At 41.9% G+C, this 22,421-nt stretch overlaps 1 protein-coding gene across 2 annotated transcripts in view; it reads left to right on the forward strand.

Moving 5' to 3' along the window:
* The window catches only part of BCAR3 (BCAR3 adaptor protein, NSP family member), a 91,204-nt gene that overhangs the window by 42,243 nt on the left and 26,540 nt on the right, over positions 1 to 22,421 (forward strand). For both annotated transcript variants that reach the window (XM_061465490.1, XM_061465488.1), the window contains exon 3: positions 7,398 to 7,437. In XM_061465490.1, the coding sequence (XP_061321474.1) occupies positions 7,398 to 7,437 (40 nt within the window). The remainder of the gene's footprint in view (positions 1 to 7,397; positions 7,438 to 22,421) is intronic.

Genomic DNA, 22,421 nt, shown 5'->3' on the forward strand with positions numbered 1-22,421 from the left:
GGATTTTGGAAACCTGGCTACAGGTGACAGTAATCAAAAGCCTGCCCATGTGGGATCTTGGGGAAGGGAGATGAGGGGACCAGAACAAAACGTCTCAAAAAGCGAGACCTCTGTGGTTAATTGGACATTAACTAAACCACAGTCCTTCAGCTTCTGAGCAGAGAATTGAAGTGCTGTGTGGGATGGGCACAGTTGTATCACTGTTTGAAATTGATTGTGGGATCAGGACCTTATTGTTCATGAATGACTTGGCAGGCAAATGCAGCCTCTGAATTCCTCAAAACCTCAGCCAAAAATGAGTTTATGTTATTTTAAAAAAAAAAAAATCTGTCTTTTCAGGCCATTTCTTCTTTGGGCAAAGGGTGCTGTATGGAATGGAAAGTTTCTTGAGTTACTCCTTCCATCACATCCAAAGCTTTTCCCCAAACTTGGTTGTTTCCCAGTCTCTTGTAAAGATTCTGGAGTGTCCTATTCACTTGTACTAAGTACTATATTGCTTCTTCAGGTTGCCTCTTGTCCATGTGACCATTTATTTTCCTTTCCATCCCTTTTATGCTTTAAATAAAGATACCAGCTGGAGGTCACTTGGTTTGATCAGCTTGGAAAAGAATTGAGGGGTCCACTCATGGCAGTCTACAGCTTCCTATAAGGGGGCCTATAAGGGTGCTAGGGAGAGACTCTTCATTAGGGACTGTAGTGATAGGACATGGGGTAATGGGTTAAAACTTAAGGAGGGGAAGTTTAGATTGGATATAAAGAGAAAGTTCTTTACTGTAAGGGTGACAAGGCACTGAAACAGGTTGCCCAAGGAAGTTGTGAATGCTCCATCCCTGGTGGTGTTCAAGGCCAGGTTGGACAAAGCCTCAGGTGACATGGTTTACTGTGAGGTGTCCCTGCCCATGGCAGGGGGGTTGGAACTAGATGATCTTAAGGTCCTTTCCAGCCCTAACTGTTCTATGATTCTATGATTCTAATTTCAACTACTACTGCACAAACCAGTTCAGTTGGCACAGAATCATACAGACACATGAAATTAAAATCCAGTATCCCTAACATTTGATAACCTGCTCCAATGACAGAACAGTCCTGTGCCCACTTTTTGCCACTTTCACGTTCCTCAAGTTGTTCTGAGCTTGTTGCAACTCACTGGTACAAACCTGTCAAAATATAATCTATTTTGATGATGGGAGGTGGGGGAGGGAGATGAGTGATCTGTTGTAATATACAGGATTATAAATTTCTGTTAATTAGCAGGATATTGGTGAAATTGAGTAGAATATCCCCAGAGGAGTTAAATGTCACACAGGGGAAAGAGTTCCTAATGCTCACTCTCAGCATTTAATGTAGAGAAACTTCTGATGCGATGAATTTCTTAAACCAGGGTAAGGGAGTAGACAAGGAGAAGAGTTCTTCCTCCACCATCATCTTATTCAGTACTAAAGGAAAGGATTAATTTTCCTATGCTTCAGTCCAAATACACATTCCTGAAAGATGTACCAGCTGGGTGGCAACTGTGCTTTGTGAATAAACTTTTCCTAGATTGAAGTGCATTTCAGATGAATTGATGGAGCCTGTGATCCTACTGAGTGTTTGTCAGTCTTTTGGGAATGTGCATGTTCATTTTGGAAAGTTCAACTATTTTTGAGTTGCCTTCTCAATAGCTACAGCAACTAAAGCATTGACTGTAAAGAGTTGTCAGCTGAAGTGCAAGTTGACAGCAGCACACATATAAGGAAGTTTGTAGGAACAGTGACTGCTTTGGATAAGTGATAGTCTCTGCCCAATGAATACTTTCACAACATAGTAACTGCCTGGGAATAGAAGATTTTAAGAAGGGCTTTGAAGAACAGAGTTTTGGCTCTGGGACTCTTAAATATTATGGAAAATAAAGTAAAAAGAATGAGGGTGCCTAGACAGGTTGTAAAGACCAGTACTGTATCTGGTGCAGAAGCAGAAATTGATTTGGAAAAGGTAGAAAAAATGGGGTAGATTTTTCTGCTGTGATAGGTAAAATGGAGCAAATTGGGGAGATACAGAAGATTGAAGTTGTAAATGGCTGTAATACTATCTCTGAAGAGGCATTCTGAACGAATATGAATGAGTTTAATTCAGAGAAAAGTACATTGTCTCTTTTCTTGAGTTTTAATTACTGAAGAGTCCCTGCTGCTCTTGTGTGAACTGTGGGTCATTATGCAGTTAGTCATAGCAGTTTGCACTTGTTTCCACTGGTGTTTGAATGAGTCATGTCCATGATGATGTGCAGCTGTAGACAGAAGGGTGGAATGGCCTTAGGTATGTAGTAGGAGTGTGTGTGTGAAGCAGAAGCTGCTGGAGGATAAAATCACTGGATCTTTTACTCCAGTTTACAGTACAAATAACATCAGTCTGCAGTGCATAAGCACAGTGTCTAGCATGCTCATACTTGCACCTTCATACTTAAGTAGTGGTGTATTTCTTAAATGTACATAGATGGAGAGATTTCAAAGACACAAATTGAAGAAGTTATTTGATCCCATCTGGTCTGTTTATAGCACTTCTATCTGTGTAAGAAGCCATACAACAGCTCAGTACATTTTCAGTTTCTCAGGCTCCCTTGGAGCCAGTATTGTCTTCACTCTGATCTGGCATTGGTACTATTGAGAAGATGGTTCTTCTCAGGAGCACTCTTTCAATGTAGTAGGAAGGGGATGCTTTTGGAAGTCCCCAGCAAAGGTCACTTTAAAACAATCAACCAAATATACTTTCACATGCCAAGTACTGCAGCGTGTCCTAATGCTTTTCCCACAAGTACATTTTTAAAAGTGTGAAGTAGCTCAAAGCTGCTTCAGGGCCGTTCAGCAGTTTCCATTACTGTGAGAGTGTCCATGTGACAGTTGAATGATGGTGAGGATTTGGGCATTTCTGATAACACAATTGTGTCTAGGCTTCAATTTTGTGAAAGTTATCTTAGCTAACATATAATTGTGGCTGATACATCTCTGAGGATGCCACAGACCTGGAGAAAGCAGATACTTAATATGGCTTAGTCTATCAAGGTCTGTACGTTGTAGGATTCTTTACAGTAATTTGGAATTGTTAGCAGAAAGGTGGAGTTTTTCATAGAATTAACAGCTAAAGACTGCAGGATACCTACTTCAAGGTTCTTTATTGAAGCAGTGCTGTAGAGAACTATTGGACAAACCTCAGACACTGGAAAAAAAAAAAGACTGACTGTTTCTGAGTTACTCTCCTGCACTCACTGAACTAAATAATGTGTGTTGGGGATGAATTCCAAGATTCACCTTTTCAACTGTAGTACTAATTTTAAGTATGTAATAGTTTTATCAAATATTTTAAAAGAGTAAGTAATTACTCAGACTTCAATGTTTTCTTTACCAGATTTTCATGTTTGGTTGCTCATTGTCTTCAGATCAATGCAGGATTTGAACTTGGCTGTATGGCAGTATTTAGTTTGACATACCAGAAATGTGATACAAGTTCCCTCCTTTCAGCTGATGACTACTGATGTTGTCAACTTCAAAAACATCTGAATTCCACTCACTTTTCTCATTACTGTCAGCTTTAGCTGTGTCTTGAAGGAGGCTACATGTAACATTAATTCCTGTTCTTACAGGGTTCAGATGTATCAGTACTTTGTTATAATCACTTGCAACCAATAAGACACCAAGCTCTTCATGGCTGCAACAGATTTTGGTTTGGGGGAAGAAGGAGGAAGCAAGAGAGCTCTGTTTTCTGTGTTGTCTTCATCTTTATGTAGGGTTTCTCGAGCTCCATGTCTCACATTCAAGCTGTGTGTTATTTTCTTGGCAGTATCTGTAAAAAACCTGTAAGTGCAGAAAAAAAAAACAATAATAAGAATCTTTCAGCTGGATTGGAAAGAAGTTGTTTCCAAGGATTAGTACAGAGAGATTAAAAGGTTGTATATTTGTGAGATCAGCCAGAAGAGAGAAAGATACTGTCAGATGTCAGTAAGGTTACTCTAGAGAGAATGTTTCTGGCTGGGGCAGTCTTAGAGTCATGAAGTTTAGGATTGTGATGACTAATTGCTTTTTTTGGTGATGAATTATTACTGGAAGAGTGTGCATGCTACTGCAATTTCCACACAGACTTTGTGCATGTGAGGAGGGTCAGGAGAGAACTTGGACTACTCAGAAGAATGACATATAGCAAATCAGGTGCCTTTTTTTACTTTTCTTGTCTTCCCCCCCCCCCCGAGAAAAAAAATGTTGTAAAGGGATTTAGTTTTTGTCATGAAACGAGATGATCTAACAGCAGTGTAAATACACAAAATGGATGTGCAAGTGTGTTTGCATATCTTTCTTAACTTTCCAAATTCCCTTCTGTGACAGAATGAATGTGAAAAGAGTTTGAAGTCAGTACTGTATGTCTTTCTGCAGACCTTACCCAACATCTTACCTGGAGGTGCTCTGAGAACTTCTGTGTTCCAGGTGACACCTTTCTGCATTAAATGTGTTTTTAATCTGAATGGAAATACAGCTTATCTGATTATTAGGAAGCCAAAATGTGTAATAAAATCCATTTTATGAACCCACAATTTACACAGTAATGGTTGACTTACGTGCAGACTCTAATACCTACATGTTGTAGGTAAACAGATGTAAATCAATACTGGTGTGAAGTCAAGCTTATTTGAAGATAAACATTAGCATTTCTTGAAATGTAATAGAATCTGATGAAAGATGAAGAAGTTAGTATTACTGAAACAAACCTTCAGTTTAATTGATTTGAGAGGTGGCAGAGCCTGCAAGTGCCTTTCATCTGATCTGTTATGGGACAGTGTTAATATTTTTTTCTGCAGGTCACCCAATACAAGAAGTGAGAATGTGGCTCACCATTTTTAAGATTCCTCGAAGAGGGAAAATGAAAAGGAAACAAAGTGCTTTATATTTTTTAGATTGCTGACATTATAGGTTTCCTTTGCTGGAATTATATAGCCTAAAGGGCCGTATCATCATTGCTGACAGAGAGCTGAGATTCAGGAGTTAGTTTTGTGATCAAGTAATTTGGTTAGTTACTAGTTAATTGGGCTGCTTAATCTGTTTTTCTGCATATAATGTGGCAGTATTATGGTGGAACTGAGCAACAGGAAAATGCAGTAGTTAATCTTTACTATTATTTAATGCACATCAATTACCATTCCTTGAAAATAACTTCCAAAAAATTGCATGAAAGTAAAGACTTGGACAGCAAGGGAAGATGGGCAGAGAGAGGGTAGGTCTGGTAGGAGAAAGGTGTCTGGGGTGAATAGGGCTACAACATAAACGTCTTTATGTATAACTTGTGCTTGTGGTGAGTTACAGGGTTTCCTACGTTTTGTTGTGGAACAGTCTACCATGTCAAATATTACAGTACTTCTGAAAATATTTGTTACACCAGCCATTTCCTAAAGCAGAAATTCTCAAAGCATGTGGGTGGTGAAGAAAATGTAGGTCACTTCTTTATCTCTTCTGGTTTTCCTGCTTTATATAGAAGTAAAGAGACCATTTTGTCTCTAAAGCTTTTCTGCCTCCTTCATTTTCCTTTGGCTTGATCCATCGTGAAGATTTTTTGTCTTGTACCTTGAGTGGGAATGGTGGAATCTGTAGCAAGGCCAGTCTGCAGGAATGGAGTTTGTAAATGCAGTCCATGACAAAACATGCTTACTGCTGAAGTAAGCTAGTTGTTTGTGTTATTGTTGACACTCGTTTTTTGGAGCATGTTACGTATGCAGTGCTGGTAGATGCCTTGTCCTGAAAGATTCCATGGGCAAGTGAAGAACTTAACTGCAAAGTGTTTCAGAAGCATTTGGTACTGGCTTAACTTCCCACAGATCATTTGAATGTGAAAGGAGCTCAGCCATGCTTAATGACTTTCCTGAACTGATTAAGAATGGGATTCCCCCCCCCCCCCCCAAACTCTAGTCAAATTGCAAAGCATTGAGAAATAAAGCTTTTTTCTGTTTTGGAACTTCTTTTTCTTTTTCCTCTGTGTTTCACCCATGGTTGTTTTTTTTTTCCCGGTATGTTTGTATGTAGTTTATGTGCGTACAGACACCAAGCTATCCCTTCTTTGTATATTGGGTGGGAAAAGTTGTAAATCATGCGAATTCTATTTCCATGGAATTTAGCAGCTTTGTTGTTGGTTTTGGTTTGGTTTTGTTTTGTTTTTTTTTTAAACAAAGCTGGGAATGGAACTTGACCCTGGTTAAATATTGGGATAATGTGAAACAGTAACCCATGAACAGCCTGAACAGCTGAGCACCATCATTTATGGGCAGGGCTAAGGAGTGGGAGGGCTCTGTTCTGTCTATGTGTAGGTATTCTGGGTTAAAAATTCTTAGGGAACCTGACCAAAAACTGAGTATAAAATTATAATTTAACTTCAGGTAATATGCAGTTAAATTCAAAACAATGTTACATCATTGTAACTATTTCCACCAAATATTTATGGGGTGTATGGCAAATGTGATTGCTGTAAGAAGCTCCTGATTGTCTGTAAGTTTGCAGAGTTTTCATTGTGCCTCTTATATGTTTGTATTGAAGGCCAGCACCATGTGTGTCATCCCAGGTTCTGTAGAAAGCATCCAGTCATGTGCTGCAAACTCTGTTAACTTGCTAGTTCTCAAGCAAAAACAAATACAGGAAACTCTTTGAAGAAATATGTTTCTTTTTACTTTTATTTATTGCTTCTGGGCCTTTTGCCATCATATGTATAGAAAATTTGCAAAAGAGATCTTTTTCTTTTTTTTTTAAATAGGGCAATGACTTGATTATCTGGGTTTCAGATAATTGTCATGTTGAAATTGTGATAATGCTGAGAACTTTTAAAAGACTGCAAGAACTGTATTTATTTTTCCAAATGTAAAAATAAAACACTCTACCTTGCAAATCTATGAATTCTTTGCTTTGCTTATATAAAAAGTGAATGCTTTACTTTCTATTTTCTTGTGTTAGCAATGCCCTCTCAATGCTATCAGTAGCAGTAGCTTAAATAAGTAGGGAAGAAATAAAATTAGGACCTATTGGAAGAGCTCTCTTAAGTATATTTCGAATGTTTTAGGTCGTATTTCACATATTTTTAGGTAAGTATTTTCAGACATCTGTTGAAATTTCAAGATTGTTTTTGCTCTGCTTAAGTCTATATAATTAGCTTTATTTCACAGATTAATTACTAGTGGCTCTACTACCTGACCTCCTAGAAGAAATCAGTGATTTATATTGTGAAAAGTTAGATAGTGTAGGTGATCTAGCTATAACACACAGGTTTTAACAAGGGTTTTAACGTGACCTAGTAGCCTATCGCTTGTATGAATGCATCTCTTCAGTATGACATTATACTTGCACTTACCATGTGGGTTTTTTTTTTATTTCCTCTCTCCTTGCTTCATTTTCTTACAGAGATCAGAACATTCTGGATCCTACTTTGGAATATGTTAAGGTAAGGTACCATTTCTTATACTCAGAATATTTCATTTGGTGTATAATCAGCACTGCCAGAGCATTTCCAGTCATTTGTTGTTAAATACTGCTTTTGTCTATCTTTTGCTACAGAAAAATTAATTATAAATATCAGATTGCTTTCTGCCTGATTCAGTGAAATGCTTGTGGACATTTTACTTTGGGGGGTAGGTTGCATTTTTATACTGGGGCCTCTTCAGTTTTGTGGTGACTGCCTATGATCTTGCCTTTGTTAGTAGATTGAAAGAATACATATTGCTAATGGATTTCAGGAAAAGTAAAGGAACACATTTGAAAAGATCATAAAAATGTCAGATTAAGGTTTATGGTTTTAGCGATATACTTACTACCATTGCAGCTGGAAAATCACTTCTGGTCCAAAAAGTAACTGGAATCCTGGCAAAATTGTAAATTCTGGTTTCCTTTTGTACAAGATCTAAGTGCTGAAAAAATAAATATAATAAATGTGTATTTTATTAGAATAAATAAAACATTCTGGAGCATTCATGAATTTTATTGAAAAATCAGTCCTGAATTGGCAATATATAAAATTTGGAAGGCGCTTTAGGCATGTGATTCTGCATTGAGAGTCTCTTGCAGTGCTGCAGTTTCCACTGAATTAGTAGCTTTCAACATGTTTCATTTAAGTGAATATTATTTCTGAGAACCTTGAAAAGATCTGGCTTCTATGTTACGTCTCTCAACAATGGGCTTCTTTAATTATTGGGCTTTGTTCCCTTTCTTTTTGAAGACAGTAATCCTCTGAACAGTGTCCGATAAAAAAAGGTTAACCTTGGATGTAGGGTATTTCTGTACCTGTTCATGTGCACAGCCTGAATTTCTCAGACACCTGAATTTCTACTTCAGGTTAGAGATTTGATCAGGAAGGAGATTGAGAGACAGTCAGCTGGGTTCTGTTGCTAGAATTCCCTCTGTGGGTGTTCATAGCTGATGGAAATTCAGAGTGTCCACGTTAGGGTTCATTCAGGTTGATCACAGAAGTAAACTAGGAATATGTAATGCAGCGTTGAGAGGGCACTGCCAAAGGCAAGTGCAAATAATTAATTTGCCTGAAAGTGTGGAGGGGTCCTGTGCTGGATTTTATGCCTAGGGTTGGAGTGGAGGTAGGAATTAGGATTTCAAAGAAGAGAACAGGAAGAACAGAACACAAAGGTCTGTGGAAAAGGGACTGCCAGAGGACTCTGAGGACTGCTGCTGGAATTCTGCTCTAAAAAGCTCAGTGTTGCAAGGTCCCTGGCTTCAATTCCAGCCTGAAGTTGGGATATGGTAAAGTAGCAGAGACAGAGGAGGCCAAGAGCCTTCTGAAGAATACTGTAGAAGAGGGGATGCCAAAAGCAACTAAGTGGTGGACATGTTAATTGCCCTATTTAATTTACTGTCTATCTTGCACTGTGCTATATAGAGTACATTGTTACAGTTTGAATAATACGGCCAAGGAGAAGGCAGAGGTTTCATGTGCCAATTCATCAATATGTGTGTCTTGTCTTGTTGCAGCAAGTTCTATATTACAAATGTGGTTTCTGATCTTTTCAACTCTTCTAGTAGAAGCTTGTCTTGGACTCTTGTCAATAGCACTGGTGCTAAGCTTAGTTATTAAAACTTTGATGTCGGGGCAGAAAGCCTGGGGAAAAGAGTCTTGTGAGGGAGAATACAAGGGTTACTGTCGCCTTCTTTTCTCCTTCCTCTTTCATTTTTTCCTGTGTGTGCCTTCACTTTGGAGAACTATGAGTTTTGTCCCCAATTCAGTGACATTACTAGCCCCCCCAACATTTTTTGGCTGTAAAAGTCCAGGTTAGTAATAAAACTGTTTTCAGAAATGTATTCTTACTCCAAAAAAATTATCATTAATGCCAAATAAAGGAGGCCTTTTACCAGTAATTTGTTAACAGTTTACTATGACTGTAAAAGATGTGCCTGAGTTCATAACAGGATCTTGCAACCTCCTTTGCTGACTAAAGTTTCAGTAAATACATGTTCATTGTCTTCTATAACTCACCTTGTAGTAATTACTACATTAATGTTTATAAATTTTCCAGCTTCTTGAATAAATTCTGATGGCAGTCTTAAGTCTGGTATGAACTGCAGAACACTGACCTGCTCAAGTTACAAAGCTGAAAAATAGATTTCTAGCATTTTGCAATGTTGCTTGCACCAACATTGCCATTTGCACAAGTTTGCCATATAATGCCTACATACTTAGTTTGAGCAAGAGGGTTGGTGCCAGTTGACGGCTTTGGTTGTTGGCTTTGATGGGTGATGCTTAAGTGGTGAAAAAAACACCTTTAAATGAAGTGATAGTATGAGAAGAGGGAGAAAATGAGAACTTTTGGGAATCTGATTTTGCTGATTCAGGATACTGAAGTTCTGTGAAACAGATTCATATTTCTGATGCCCAGGAAAATATAGCTAGTAATGTCTCTAGGCAGAGAAGTGTTGATTGACTGACTGAAAACACAAACTTGAATGTTGTGTATGATGTATCAAGCATACTTCAAAACTAGAACAAGCTAATTGTACACAAAGTCTCAATAGCAATTAGTGTTTCATCTCTAAAGAGATTTTGGCTTAATGCATGTTTTTACAAGGCAGATTTTCTTTCAAGTAGTACATGCCACAGGTTTAAATTGTATTAGGGTGGTCTGGCTGCTGGTGATTCTACCCAAGAGTTAAAGTCCCAAGCAAATTGTACTGTCAGGGCCCTGAGGGCACTCATTTGCCTTAAGTGTCCTGACCAGCCTCACTTAGGACTTGCACCCACACCCACAGAGCAAGGGCTCCGTTTAAGCTCAGACTGGGGCCTTCAGGCCCTGCTTGAGCTGTGTCTTAGTTGTGCCTGCCCTTAGCCACGCTGATCCTGCAGCATACTACTTGAGTTTCTTGTGAGTCCCATAAGAACGGTAATTAATACTTGTTGAGAATGTGCTCTTGATGGGGAACTGGACTCTGCTGTAAATAGAATGCAGAAAATCGATTCAGATTTGTGAAAAAATAACACAGTTTTGGGTTTTGTTTGGGTTTTTTGGATCCAATGTGGTGTGTTTCTCAGTAAAAAGAATATGATGGTGTTTGTTGTGGCAGTAGTGACGACAAGCATTGCTGTGTAAGTCACAGAGACTGATGGCAAACTTAAAAGCTGAGTGTATCAATTTGCTTGTTATACAAACCTTTACTTGCTACAATCTGGTGACTAAAAGTAACATAAATAATTCCTTGTATTTCAAAATGCTCTGGACAGAGGAAAGGCAAAATAAATTGTTTTTTTCTCCTGGTCTGTTCTGTTCAAGATACAAGACAGAAAGGGCTGATTATTACATTAATCCTCTGAAGGCTTTTTATTAGAGAATGCTCGCTATAGGCACACTATGGTTTCTAAAAATTTAATGTAGATTACGGGTAACAAATAGCAGTTTCCTGCACCTTGAATATTGATGTATTAGTTCATTCAGTACATAGAAAGCTAATTATACAAAAACAAGTTCTAAGGAAAAAGTACTGATTTGCTGAAGCCTGAATACTGAAGCGTCCATATGGTTTCAGCCCTTCTTTTGTCTTCACAGTCTTGCTGAAACCGTGGTCACAGTTAAATGGCTCTTTCAAAAAACCCCTTTTATGATAGAAGTGAAAACAGGCCAGACTGCTTTGAGTCGGGCTGCTAACCAAGTCATGAAAGAGATTTACAGACACAATAGCACGTTGTACATTCTGTGAGATTTTTACAAGTTTTATGAGCCAAATAATAGATCCATTGGTAGTCTCAGCAGGTTGTTCCCACACCCTGAGTCTGCACATCCACAGAACAGACTCCTGCAGGGGAGAAAGGATCAAGTGCTGGCAGATTTGAGTGTGTCAGAGAAGTTCTTGTGAGTCATTTTCATCAAGCTCATGTGAACTAAAGATAGCTTTCTATCCCATTCCTATTCACTATAAATACTTCAGGATCCTCTAATAGAAGTCTGTGCTGTAGTCATTAAGGCTGTTATCAGGGTGGAAGAAAGAAAACCAGATTTCCCTCCTCCTTTCACATTTCCTGTGGGAATAGTGCTAATGATTACAGAAATACACCAATGAGTTGATAGTATATAGCACCAATGAGTTGATGAGTATTATTTATTATGGCCTGAGGTTTTGGAGTTTGATCTATAAGCAGAAAAATCCCCAAATTTATGACTGATTATCTGCTCAGCGTGATCACAAGGGAAGTTTGTATTTAGATTCAGACTTTAAAAAAGCTGTCAGTGGTCTAAGGAAGTTACAGCTGCAGAAAAAAATTATTCCCTTCTGAGCTCTACTGAAAGATTCTTGTTTGTCTTTGCCCCACAGTGTTCATTTTTTTCCCTGTTTTTACTCCTCCTTGATTTTGTTAGAAAGCAAACTGGCATAGAAATTACTGTCTTTTTGTGAACTCAACTAAAAATCCATTTTTTATGACATTCTCATCTATTGGCCATTGCTTGTAGCTTTGCAAGGTAGAACAATATTTTGTGAATTTTGTACAGCTTCAGAGGACTTCAATCAGGTGATGAGGTTTATTGATGCAGTTTATGCACTTGATTGCACAAATGAATAATATTGTGGATATCAGTAAAATATATATGTGAATATTTGACTTTCATATTCTAATGCATTCTAATTGCTGTGCCAAGGAGATAATATGGTACTATTAAACATGGAGTTTGTGTGTGTATGGATGGTTGGGAAAGTTTAGGGGGAAAAAATCTGCATCAGCATGATAAGTAGTTACAGTTTTGGAAAAAATTCTTCCTGATGACATTGGAATTCCATTGCAAGGAGACTTTTTTAGACATGGAAATATATATTAGAGAAATCCCCACTCCACTGGAGAAGTTGCCAAGTACAGTGTATACCTGTTCATGAGCTGCTGCGTATCACTCTCCTGTGGAGACTTGCCTCTTGAGATGCGAGTTGTGACTTGTGAGCAGTAAGTTCGCTGGGTTTATGCATTGTTTGACAGTGTTATACATGAAGTATCTGAGCTTTGAGGAATGCCTGACCCTAAGGCACCAAATGATCAGGAGACTCCTTTTGAATCCTTGTGTGCATATGTGTTGGTTTGGTTTTTTTTCCCTCCTTTTTTCAACTGCAGCAAGGGCAACAGCATGACACAAGGTGGAATTATCAGATGCAGTATATTTAGTTGAGGAGAAAAGGAGTATACTCATACAGCTGACTGTCTTTACACATCTCTCTCTCTCTCGTTCTGGTTTTGTCATCCAACTCAAATAATCATTACCGGTGTCAGTGGTGTTCAGTCATAGATATTTAACTTTTTCCCCATGTTTCTCTATTTACTAGGAACAGAAGCTTGAGAAACATCACTACACAGAAGTTGCCTCTTGTATATAAGCTGTATATAGATCAGAAATATAAGATCCTGTTAGAGCTAATGTAATGTTGAATACCTGAATTGACCTGTCTCACAATGAACACTTTCAGGTCTGATGCTTGATCGGTAGTTGTAGTTACACACTGCCCTCTGGAGGAAAACCCCTCTCAGTGTGTATTTTTGTAATCGGGTCGTGGCTAGTAAAATCCATTTTTCATAATAATTCTGTTGTAACCTTCGTATTAATAAAAAGCCTGTAGTCTGACGGTTGGGAGTTAGCTGCTTTTTTTCTGCAGGGACACAGAATGGGAAGGGAAGATTTCCCTACCTTGATTTAATTTTCTAGTGGGATAAGTTTTGGCTGTTGCAGTAACTTATATCATCTTGTCTTGTACTTTTCATCCTGTTTTGGTAGTAGTAAAGTTGCTTATAAGATATGCCCTTTTTCTGTTTGTAAGGGGCAACTACTTCTTTAAGTATGTATTATAGTTATTCTTAAAAGCTTTCAGCAGCCCAAGAAGATTTCAGAAAAGATTTAAGGTGCTACATACGTAGTTGAAATTCAGCAGCTCTCAGTCATTTACCCTAAAATCATTATGAGAATCTTGCCCTACTTCTTTGGAGTTACTAAAAACTTGTATTATTTATTAGAATGTATTTTTCCATAATTGATGATGGAATCTGACATCCAAGTTTCAGTATTTTCTCATGTTGGATTTTGTTTGACCAACAGGCTAATCTCTGAAAAGATGGTTGAGTAAGCAGTTCAGTAATGATTTGGGTGCAAAGTAATGACTAAAATCCCAGCTGCTGTTTGCAGTAAATATGCAGGAAGTCTGATTCTACAGCTCTGCAAGACAGCACACTTTTCTGTCTGCTGTCCTAGATCATGTTTTCCAACTGGAGAGGTTCCCAAGTTAGCTGTTGTTGTTTGGGGCTTTTTATTCTTTCCCAGCCCCCAATTCCTGAATGCCCTGATTAGCTCAAAGATCGGAAGGGGGGGAGATGTCTTGTGTTTTCTGGAGGATTTTTTTGTTGGTGGTGTTTTTTTCACTTCTTTTATGTATATTTGATTGTTGGGGTTTTTGGCTTGGTTTGGGTTTTGTAAAGTTGTGTTTGCTATGGGAGGGGTGTTTTGGTTTTGTTTTTTTTTTTTCTCAGCGTCCTGTGGGGAGCGCTTTTTTCTCTCTGTGAATTCTCATATGATTTCAGTCAACCGGATAGCGGCTCTATAATTATTCTGGCCTTTATTGCGAAGTCATTTAGCAGTGGCTCTTGCATTCCTTTCTCCTGATGTTGAAATGGAATTTAGGTTATTTTTTGCTTGTGGAGCATGTTCTGTAATGCTGAATATGCTTTGGTAAATCTAAAGTGTTGCTAATTCTTAGAGCAGCATGCACTATCTCTGTTTGCATGTTAAGGGTTAATCTTACATCTGTCCTGTCATGAATTTGACCCAGTTAATGTATTCTGCTTCTTGTATTATTTCTCATTAACTCTTATGTCTGATCTGGAGTCATCAAAAGCCACTACATGTACTGAGATTGCACTGAGCTTTGAGGTGAAAAGTGTCTATAAAATTACCTTGCATTGGTTTCCTTAGCATCACTAGTAATACTAGTGGCAATGGATACTTAGGCGACCTTTTCAGTATCTTTGTTAGCCTTATTCACATACGTGAAACATAAGCTACAAAGGTCTGAATGTAAAACATGGGTAGAAGTTTTGAGGTACGAAGTAATACTTAGTGACAGGAGCCACCGAGGGAGCTTCGAGTCCTCGACAGGACCTGCCCAGGAGCCGGCAGCTCAGCTGACGAGAGCGAGCAGCTGACTCGCACGGGGCGGAGCCTGAAGCAGCGGCACCAGCCCTGGCTGGGTAAAAACCTGCCCCAGGGAGCGCGAGGGACCAGGAGCGCGGCGAGGCAGTTTGCAGAGCGGGCAAACAGAGCGGGTCGAGGCAGTTCGCGCGGGCAGGCGAGCGGGGTGGTGAGCACTCGTCGTATGATCAGGGCCCGGTCCGGGAACTCTGCTCTGGCTGCCCCGGCGGTGGCCAGCGTAGGCACCCAGACAGAGCGATGAGAGGGGAGGCTGCAGTGCAGAGCTCGGGGTGTAGAGAGTGCCTGCACTGGTCTGGTGAGGGAAGGGTGCACGATGGGCAGGGCTGCACTCGGTGCTCCCTGGTGGAGGTCCTCCTGCAGCAGGTGGCTGAGCTGCGAGATGTCAGGGAAGCTGAGAGTAAGCAGGAATGCTTGCTCCTGGCCCAAACTGTGCAGGGGCCTCGAGCTTCACCTCTACCTCATGAAGGAAAGAAGGAGGCCGTTAACCTGGGAAGCTGGGAATTAGTGACAAAAAAAAAAAAAAAAAAAGGAAAAGGACAACCAAAAGCAAGGGGCTTCCCTCTAAATCCGCTGTCCCCACGCAGAACCGTTTTGCTGTCCTGCAGGGGGGCTAACGAGGAAACACACTCGCACCAGAAACAGCCGGCTGATGCCCTGGTAAAGAAGATCTCTACTGGTGATGCCAGGAAAAAGCAGCGGGTCGTAGTAGTAGGGGACTCTGCACTGAAAGGGACAGAAGTACTCGTCTGCCGGCCAGACCCCATCTCAAGGAAGGTGTGTTGCCTACCGGGGGCACGGATCAGGGATGTGGCAGAGAGGCTGCCTGCTCTAGTAAGTCCCACAGACTATTACCCACTCCTGGTGATCCATGTGGGTGCTAGGGATATAGATAGTAGTAGCCTGGGGAACATAAAGAAGGACTACAGAGCCCTGGGGGAGGTGGTTAGGGGCTCTGGAGCTCAGATAGTCTTTTCGTCAGTTCTCCAGGATACAGGGGAGGACCTAAAAAAAGCTAGGAGGATTAGCCAGGTTAATAACTGGTTAAAAGGGTGGTGTCATAGTCAGGGGTTTGGGTGTCTTGAACACGGGACCCAAGCCTATAGGCCAGGTGTAGTGGGGGCTGGTGGAGCTGGTCTGATGATAAAGAAGGGAAAGAACAGTTTTGGTAGGAGGCTTGCCAGACTGGTCAAGGAGGCTTTAAACTAGATGTGTTGGGGGAGGGGGGCATCATTCCATCCCAACACACCCAGTCAGTTGCCAGAACCTATAATAAATGCTTGGAGCAATGTAGAGATATCCCAGCCGCTCCAGCCGATGAGCCGGCTTCAGTTGGAGCTCGGCTCAGATGCCTCTATACAAATGCCCGTAGCATGGAGAACAAACAAGAGGAATTAGAGATGTGTGCATGTCTACGGGGGTATGATATAATAGGCATCACAGGAACATGGTGGGATGGCTCCTATGACTGGAATGCTGGAATGGAAGGTTACAGGCTCTTTAGGAAGGACAGGCCTGGCAGGTGGGGAGGGGGAGTTGCCCTTTATGTTAGGGATAGGCTGGAGAGTATGGAACTCTGTCTGGGGACAGGTGAGCAGTCCACAGAGAGTTTGTGGGTCAGGGTTAAAGGGAAAACAGCTATGGGAGACATCACTGTGGGCGTCTGTTACAGACCGCCTGATCAAGGAGAACCTGTGGATGAAGCACTCCATAGACAGATAGGAAAAGCCTCACGCTCACAGGCCCTTGTTCTCATGGGTGACTTCAACCACCCTGACATCTGTTGGAAGGACGGTACGGCCCGGCACAAGCAATCCAGGAGGTTCCACGATTGTGAGGAAGACAACTTCCTTCTGCAAGTAATAGAGGAGCCGACAAGGAGAGGTGCCGTGCTTGACCTCGTACTCACCAACAGGGAAGGGCTCGTTGGAAATGTGACTCTCCAGGGCAGCCTTGGATGCAGCGATCATGAGATGCTCGAATTTGAGATCCTCAGGACAGTGAGAAGAGCGTGCAGCAAGCTCACTGCCCTGGACTTCAAAAGAGCAGACTTTGGCCTCTTCAGGAACCTGCTTAGGAAGGTTCCATGGGATACAGCCCTAGAGGGCAGAGGGGCCCAAGACTGTTGGTCGATATTCAAGGATCACCTGCTGCAAGCTCAGGAGTGTTGCATCCCAACCAGAAGGAAGTGCAGCAGGAGGGCCAGGAGACCTCCTTGGATGGATAAGGAGCTCCTGTGGAAAATTCAAATGAAAAAAGAGGCTTATAATAAGTGGAAGCAAGGACAGGCGGCATGGGAAGAGTACAAGGGTGTTGTCTGGGAAGCTAGGGACCAGGTTAGGAAAGCTAAGGCCCAGTTAGAATTAAAAGCTAGAGGTATTAGAGATAACAGGAGGGGATTCTACAAGTACATAGCAAATAAAAAAACAGACTAGGGAGAAGGAAGGCCTCCTCAGGAAGCTCTCGGGAGAACTGGATACACAGGATTTGGAGAAGGCTGAGGTTCTGAATGACTTCTTTGCCTCGGTCTTCACTGGCAAAGGCTCTGACCGCACCACCCAAGTCTTGGAAGGCAGATGCAGGACTGTGAGAATGAAGACCTTGCGCCCACTGTAGGAGAGGAACTGGTTCGAGACCATCTTAAAAATCTGAATGTGCACAAGTCCATGGGTCCTGATGAGATTCATCCACGGGTCCTGAAGGAGCTGGCGAATGAAGTTGCGAAGCCGCTGGCCATCATATTTGAGAATTCATGGCAGTCAGGTGAAGTTCCCGATGACTGGAAAAAGGGAAATGTAACCCCCATTTTCAAGAAGGGGAAAATGGATGACCTGGGGAATTACAGACCAGTCAGTCTCTCCTCTGTGCCTGGCAAAATCTTGGAGCAGATTCTCCTGGAAGGCATGCTAAGGCACATGAAAATCAACAAGGTGCTTGGTGACAGCCAGCATGGCTTCACTAAGGGGAAATCCTGCCTGACCAATTTGATGGCCTTCTATGATGGGGCTACAGAACTGATGGACCGGTAGAGCAGTTGATGTCATCTACCTGGACTTGTGTAAAGCGTTCGACACTGTCCCACACGACATCCTTGTCTCTAAACTGGAGCGACATCAATTTGACGGATGGACCGCTCGGTGGATAAAGAACTGGCTGGATGGCCTCACACAGAGAGTTGTGGTCAATGGCTCAATGTCTGGCTGGAGACCAGTAACGAGTGGTGTCCCTCAGGGATCGGTGTTGGGACCGGTCTTGTTCAAGATCTTCGTCGCTGACATGGACAGTGGGATTGAGTGCGCCCCCAGCAAGTTTGCCAATGACATCAAGCTGTGTGGTTCGGTTGATACCCTGGAGGGAAGGAATGCCATCCAGAGGGACCTCGACACGCTTATGAGGCGGGCTGATGCCAACCTCATGAAGTTTAACCATGCCAAGTGCAAGGTCCTACACCTGGGTCGGGGCAATCCCAGGCACAGCTACAGGTTGGGCAGAGAAGAGATTCAGAGCAGCCCTGCGGAGAAGGACTTGGGGGTGCTGGTCAATGAGAAAATGAACATGAGCTGGCTTCAGTGTGCGCCTGCAGCCCAGAAAGCCAACCGAATCCTGGGCTGCATCAAAAGGAGCGTGACCAGCAGGTCGAAGGAGGTGATCCTGCCCCTCTACTCTGCTCTTGTGAGACCTCACCTGGAGTATTGTGTGCAGTTCTGGTGTCCTCAACATAAAAAGGACATGGAACTGTTGGAACAAGTCCAGAGAAGGGCCACAAGGATGATCAGGGGACTGGAGCACCTCCCGTATGAAGACAGGCTGAGAAAGTTGGGGCTGTTCAGCCTGGAGAAGAGAAGGCTGCGTGGAGACCTCAGCCTTCCAGTATCTGAAGGGGGCCTGTAGGGATGCTGGGGAGGGACTCTTCATTAGGGACTGTAGTGATAGGACAAGGGGTAACGGGTTAAAACTTAAACAGGGGAAGTTTAGATTGGATATAAGGAGGAAATTCTTTCCTGTTAGGGTGGTGAGGCACTGGAATGGGTTGTCCAGGGAGGTTGTGAATGCTCCATCCCTGGCAGTGTTCAAGACCAGGTTGGACGAGGCCTTGGGTGATATGATTTAGTGTAAGGTGTCCCTGCCCACAGCAGGGGGGTTGGAACTAGATGATCTTCAGGTCCTTTCCAACCCTAATTATTCTATGATTCTATGATTTTTGTCTCTAGTGATCTTGTGGAACTTGGATTTAGATTAATTACCCTTTTTCACCAAAATATTAATGCCTGTGGCTCTCAAATGCTGGCAGTTGTACGCTTCTGTTGGTAATATCTCCACATCAAAATGACAGTGTTGGTGACAGGAAATATTACAAAATGGTGGCATGCATTTGCACTTTAAAAGATTAAAAAACAAGAGTGTTTTTTACTTTTAAGACGTTGAGACATTGTCTGCTTCACCTTGATTTGTGATCCTCTTGTTGCAGAGTTGTTTTCTCTTCTGTCAAATACTGTGATTTTTGAAGTGACTAATCATTTCTGACAAACTATTCTTTCCTGCACCGGATTCAGCCAAGGTGTAATCCTGGACCCACTCCATTGCATTGCAGTAGACACTGGATTGCCTCGTTTGACAGAAAAGAACATGCAGTTTCCCACGAAAGTGATACTTGTGGGGAAGAAAGAAAGGTGATGAATTATAGTATTGCCATACTATGGTAGTGAATATTTTCTCTACCTTGGCAAGAGCAATTCCAGCTGTAATGAAAAGGATGTGAAGATTTGAGTGTGGACTGAGCAGTAAAGGGCATAAACCTTAATTTACTTGTACAGTCAGTTTGATTTTCCTTCCATTTTCAATTTCTGTGCAAATACTTGTCAGTTGACGCTAGAAAAAAGCTGTCTTTGTGTGATAGTATCAGCTGGAGTTCTTGGAGCTTACGGTAGGCTTTTATATACATATATGGATAGGTGTGTATGTATATATGTGTGTATATATATATATATATATATATATATATATAAAAGGTATGAATACCACATAGAATTTTACTCCTTTTCACGTGAGATATTTAAACTGTTAACAGCAGCAAAGATCTGACTGTAGTCTAACAAATTCTGTGTTGATTTTTTTCTTAGCTGTTGCTGAGCTGTGTCTCCTGTGTGGAATATTTACTTTTGTATTCTTTTGGGTTTTTTTTTTCTGCGTATTGTTCCAGAGGAGTTATGCCTTAAAGGTGATAGTTACTGATGTGGTTGGATCCTTTTTGTAATGCTGAAGACGGACTAATACCAAAAGCTGACTGGACATGAAAACATTTGTATTTAGCTCTTTCGCAGCAATGCCCTCCTGCATGTGGTTTTTAAATGTCTATAAGCATGTGAACCACAAGGGGGAGTGAGTATATAGCTTGTGAAAGATTATTAACAACCATTCCAGGTAAGCTTTACTGATAAAACCTATAGAGGCAAAGTTCCTAATCTCTTAGTTTATAGGTAGGAGCTATGCTTATAGATAGTAATTAGAGCAAGACTGGTACACTCAGTGTCTGTACATCTTGCTTCTTTTTGGCGACATTCTATTGACATCCATAGCCCTGCTTTACTGTGAGTCCCCGGGAGCTGCCCCGCGCCTCTTTCCGCCGCCCGGTGAGCGGGTTGGGGCCTGGCCCGGTGCACCCCGGGCTCGTCGCCGTGCAGAGCCCTGTAAAGTCCCGGGGCTGCCTCATCCCTCATGGCCTTCCCCGTTGTAAACCCTCAGGTGGGGCGGAGGGAGCCCTGCCCCGGGGAAGGAGGAAGCCTCCGGTGGGTGCTCACCCTCCCGGGGAGTCCGGGCTGGTGCTGCGGAGCCAGGCCTCGTCCTGCTGCCAGAGGAGGAGGCCTGTAGCCACCTTGCTTGCTCCGTGACGGATTTCCACTTGTAGGGCATGGTTTGAAAGGGTGCTTTGCCTCTGGGCCCCATCCTGGCATGGCAGGGATGCACCAAGGAGCCCTGCCTGCTTTTTACCAAAGCACTGCTTAATTTGGGGTGTTGGGGTATGTGTTTGTGTACACAAAGCTTGAGGGGGTGGCTGAGACTGGAATGGGAAGAGCCTCTTGTTTCCAGCTCTTGCTTTGTTGGTGGGACTCAGTGATGGCCACGATGGTGCTGAGGCTCCCGTGTTGGTGGAGCTGGAAGGAGAGTTTGTTCACACATGAGGCTGCAGAGCTGGGTGGAGCTGGTTGTCCTTTTTCTTCAAGGTAGATGTTGGGAGGTAACTGCAAGAGAGAAGGGGTGGCTGGTCTATCCCCAAGAAACAAGTGATAGGACAAGAGGAAATGGCCTCAAGCTGCACCAAGGCAGGTTTAGATGGAGCTGAGGAGCAATTCCTTCCCCAGAGGGTGCTCAGACGTTGGAACAGGCTGCCCAGGGCAGGGCTGCAGTCACCATCCCTGCAAGTGTTCACACACCGTGGAGACTAGGCCTCAGGGCTATGGGTTAGTGGCAGTGCTGGAGTAATGGTTGGACTGGATGATCTTAAAGGTCTTTTCCAACCTACTTGATTCTGTAGTTTGCCCTGTGGAGAGGGCAGGAGAAGGAGTATTAGTACATTTCAGTTGGGATGCCATCAATAGAGGAGAAAGCTTTGAGTTTTTGTATGTTGGATACTATTAGGAGCTAAGCATCTGCACAAATGAGGGAGTATAATGCTATGTTGGCTATGTAGAATACCTCTGTGCCTTCAAATCCTTCTGTTAACTCCCTTTTGAAAAGGAGGTATATGAGCTGAGGTGAGCTTGCTGCTTTTGCTTCATCTGAGTGTATTGTGCAAAAATGTGGGAGGGAGACAAGCCCCTTATAAAGGCTTTTGAAAAACTGAGCTCTGACAGAGCCCAAGTGACTTCTGAGTTTTATTTTTGAGTGCTAAACATCCAAAATATCCCTTTGTATAAAAAGGAAGTATTTTTGGATATTCAGGAGTTTTAGATAAATAGCTGATTTTGAAATGTGTCCACTTAATCCTAGTGAAGTTATGGAATTTGTTAATGTTTGAATTATATTTGGAATTGGTATAAATCTCAGACAAACAAGCACTTTGTTGACAGGACTGGGGAAGCTTTCAAAAACAGAACTCTGAAGTTAGCAGTTGTTTTAATGGCATCTTTTTATATGCAAGAAGAGCTCTTTTATGCTCTCCAGCAAAGCTAAAGTTAGACTAATGACATCTTAGCCAGCAGGAAGAGAAGAAAATATAACCATAAATTGTGAACTAATTCTGAACAAAAGGAATTTCATGCCTTTTCATATTTTCTTTCTTCCCTTCCCCCATTCCCTCAATCCAAGGAATAAATTTAAGGAAAGACAGGTGAAGCATTACAAAATTCCTTTGTTTGTACATGGGTTGGCAGACAGTAGATGGAGCTCAAGAAAATGAAGACTAGTTTTTGGTAGGGATCAGTTCTACCTGCTGATGGCTTCTTGACAGGGAGATAAGTAGTAGGAAAACTGTGCCTATTGCCAGATGACTTTAAAGGTTGTATGTCTAGTTATAAAAAATCAGATTTTTCCAAAGGTAGTTGGGTGTCTTAAAGTACAAATTAGGACCTAGTAGGCAGCTTGTAAGCTGGTTGGCCACTTTATTCTTATACCTGCCAGTCTGGGTTTTATATGAGTGAAATTTTCAAAGGTATTTATTCAAGCAGCGTTGAAGGCTAAATAGATGCAAATTCTGGTTTCTCACTATTCCTGTACAACTGCAGCATATTTCTGACTTTGCCTCATGGAACTGCGATAGGAGGAA

Source organism: Pezoporus flaviventris, unplaced genomic scaffold (genome assembly GCF_033815535.1).
Source record: "Pezoporus flaviventris isolate CSIRO_AGI_PZ_B2104156 unplaced genomic scaffold, CSIRO_AGI_Pfla_v1 ptg000040l, whole genome shotgun sequence".
In the NCBI taxonomy this organism is placed as follows: Eukaryota; Metazoa; Chordata; class Aves; order Psittaciformes; family Psittacidae; genus Pezoporus; species Pezoporus flaviventris.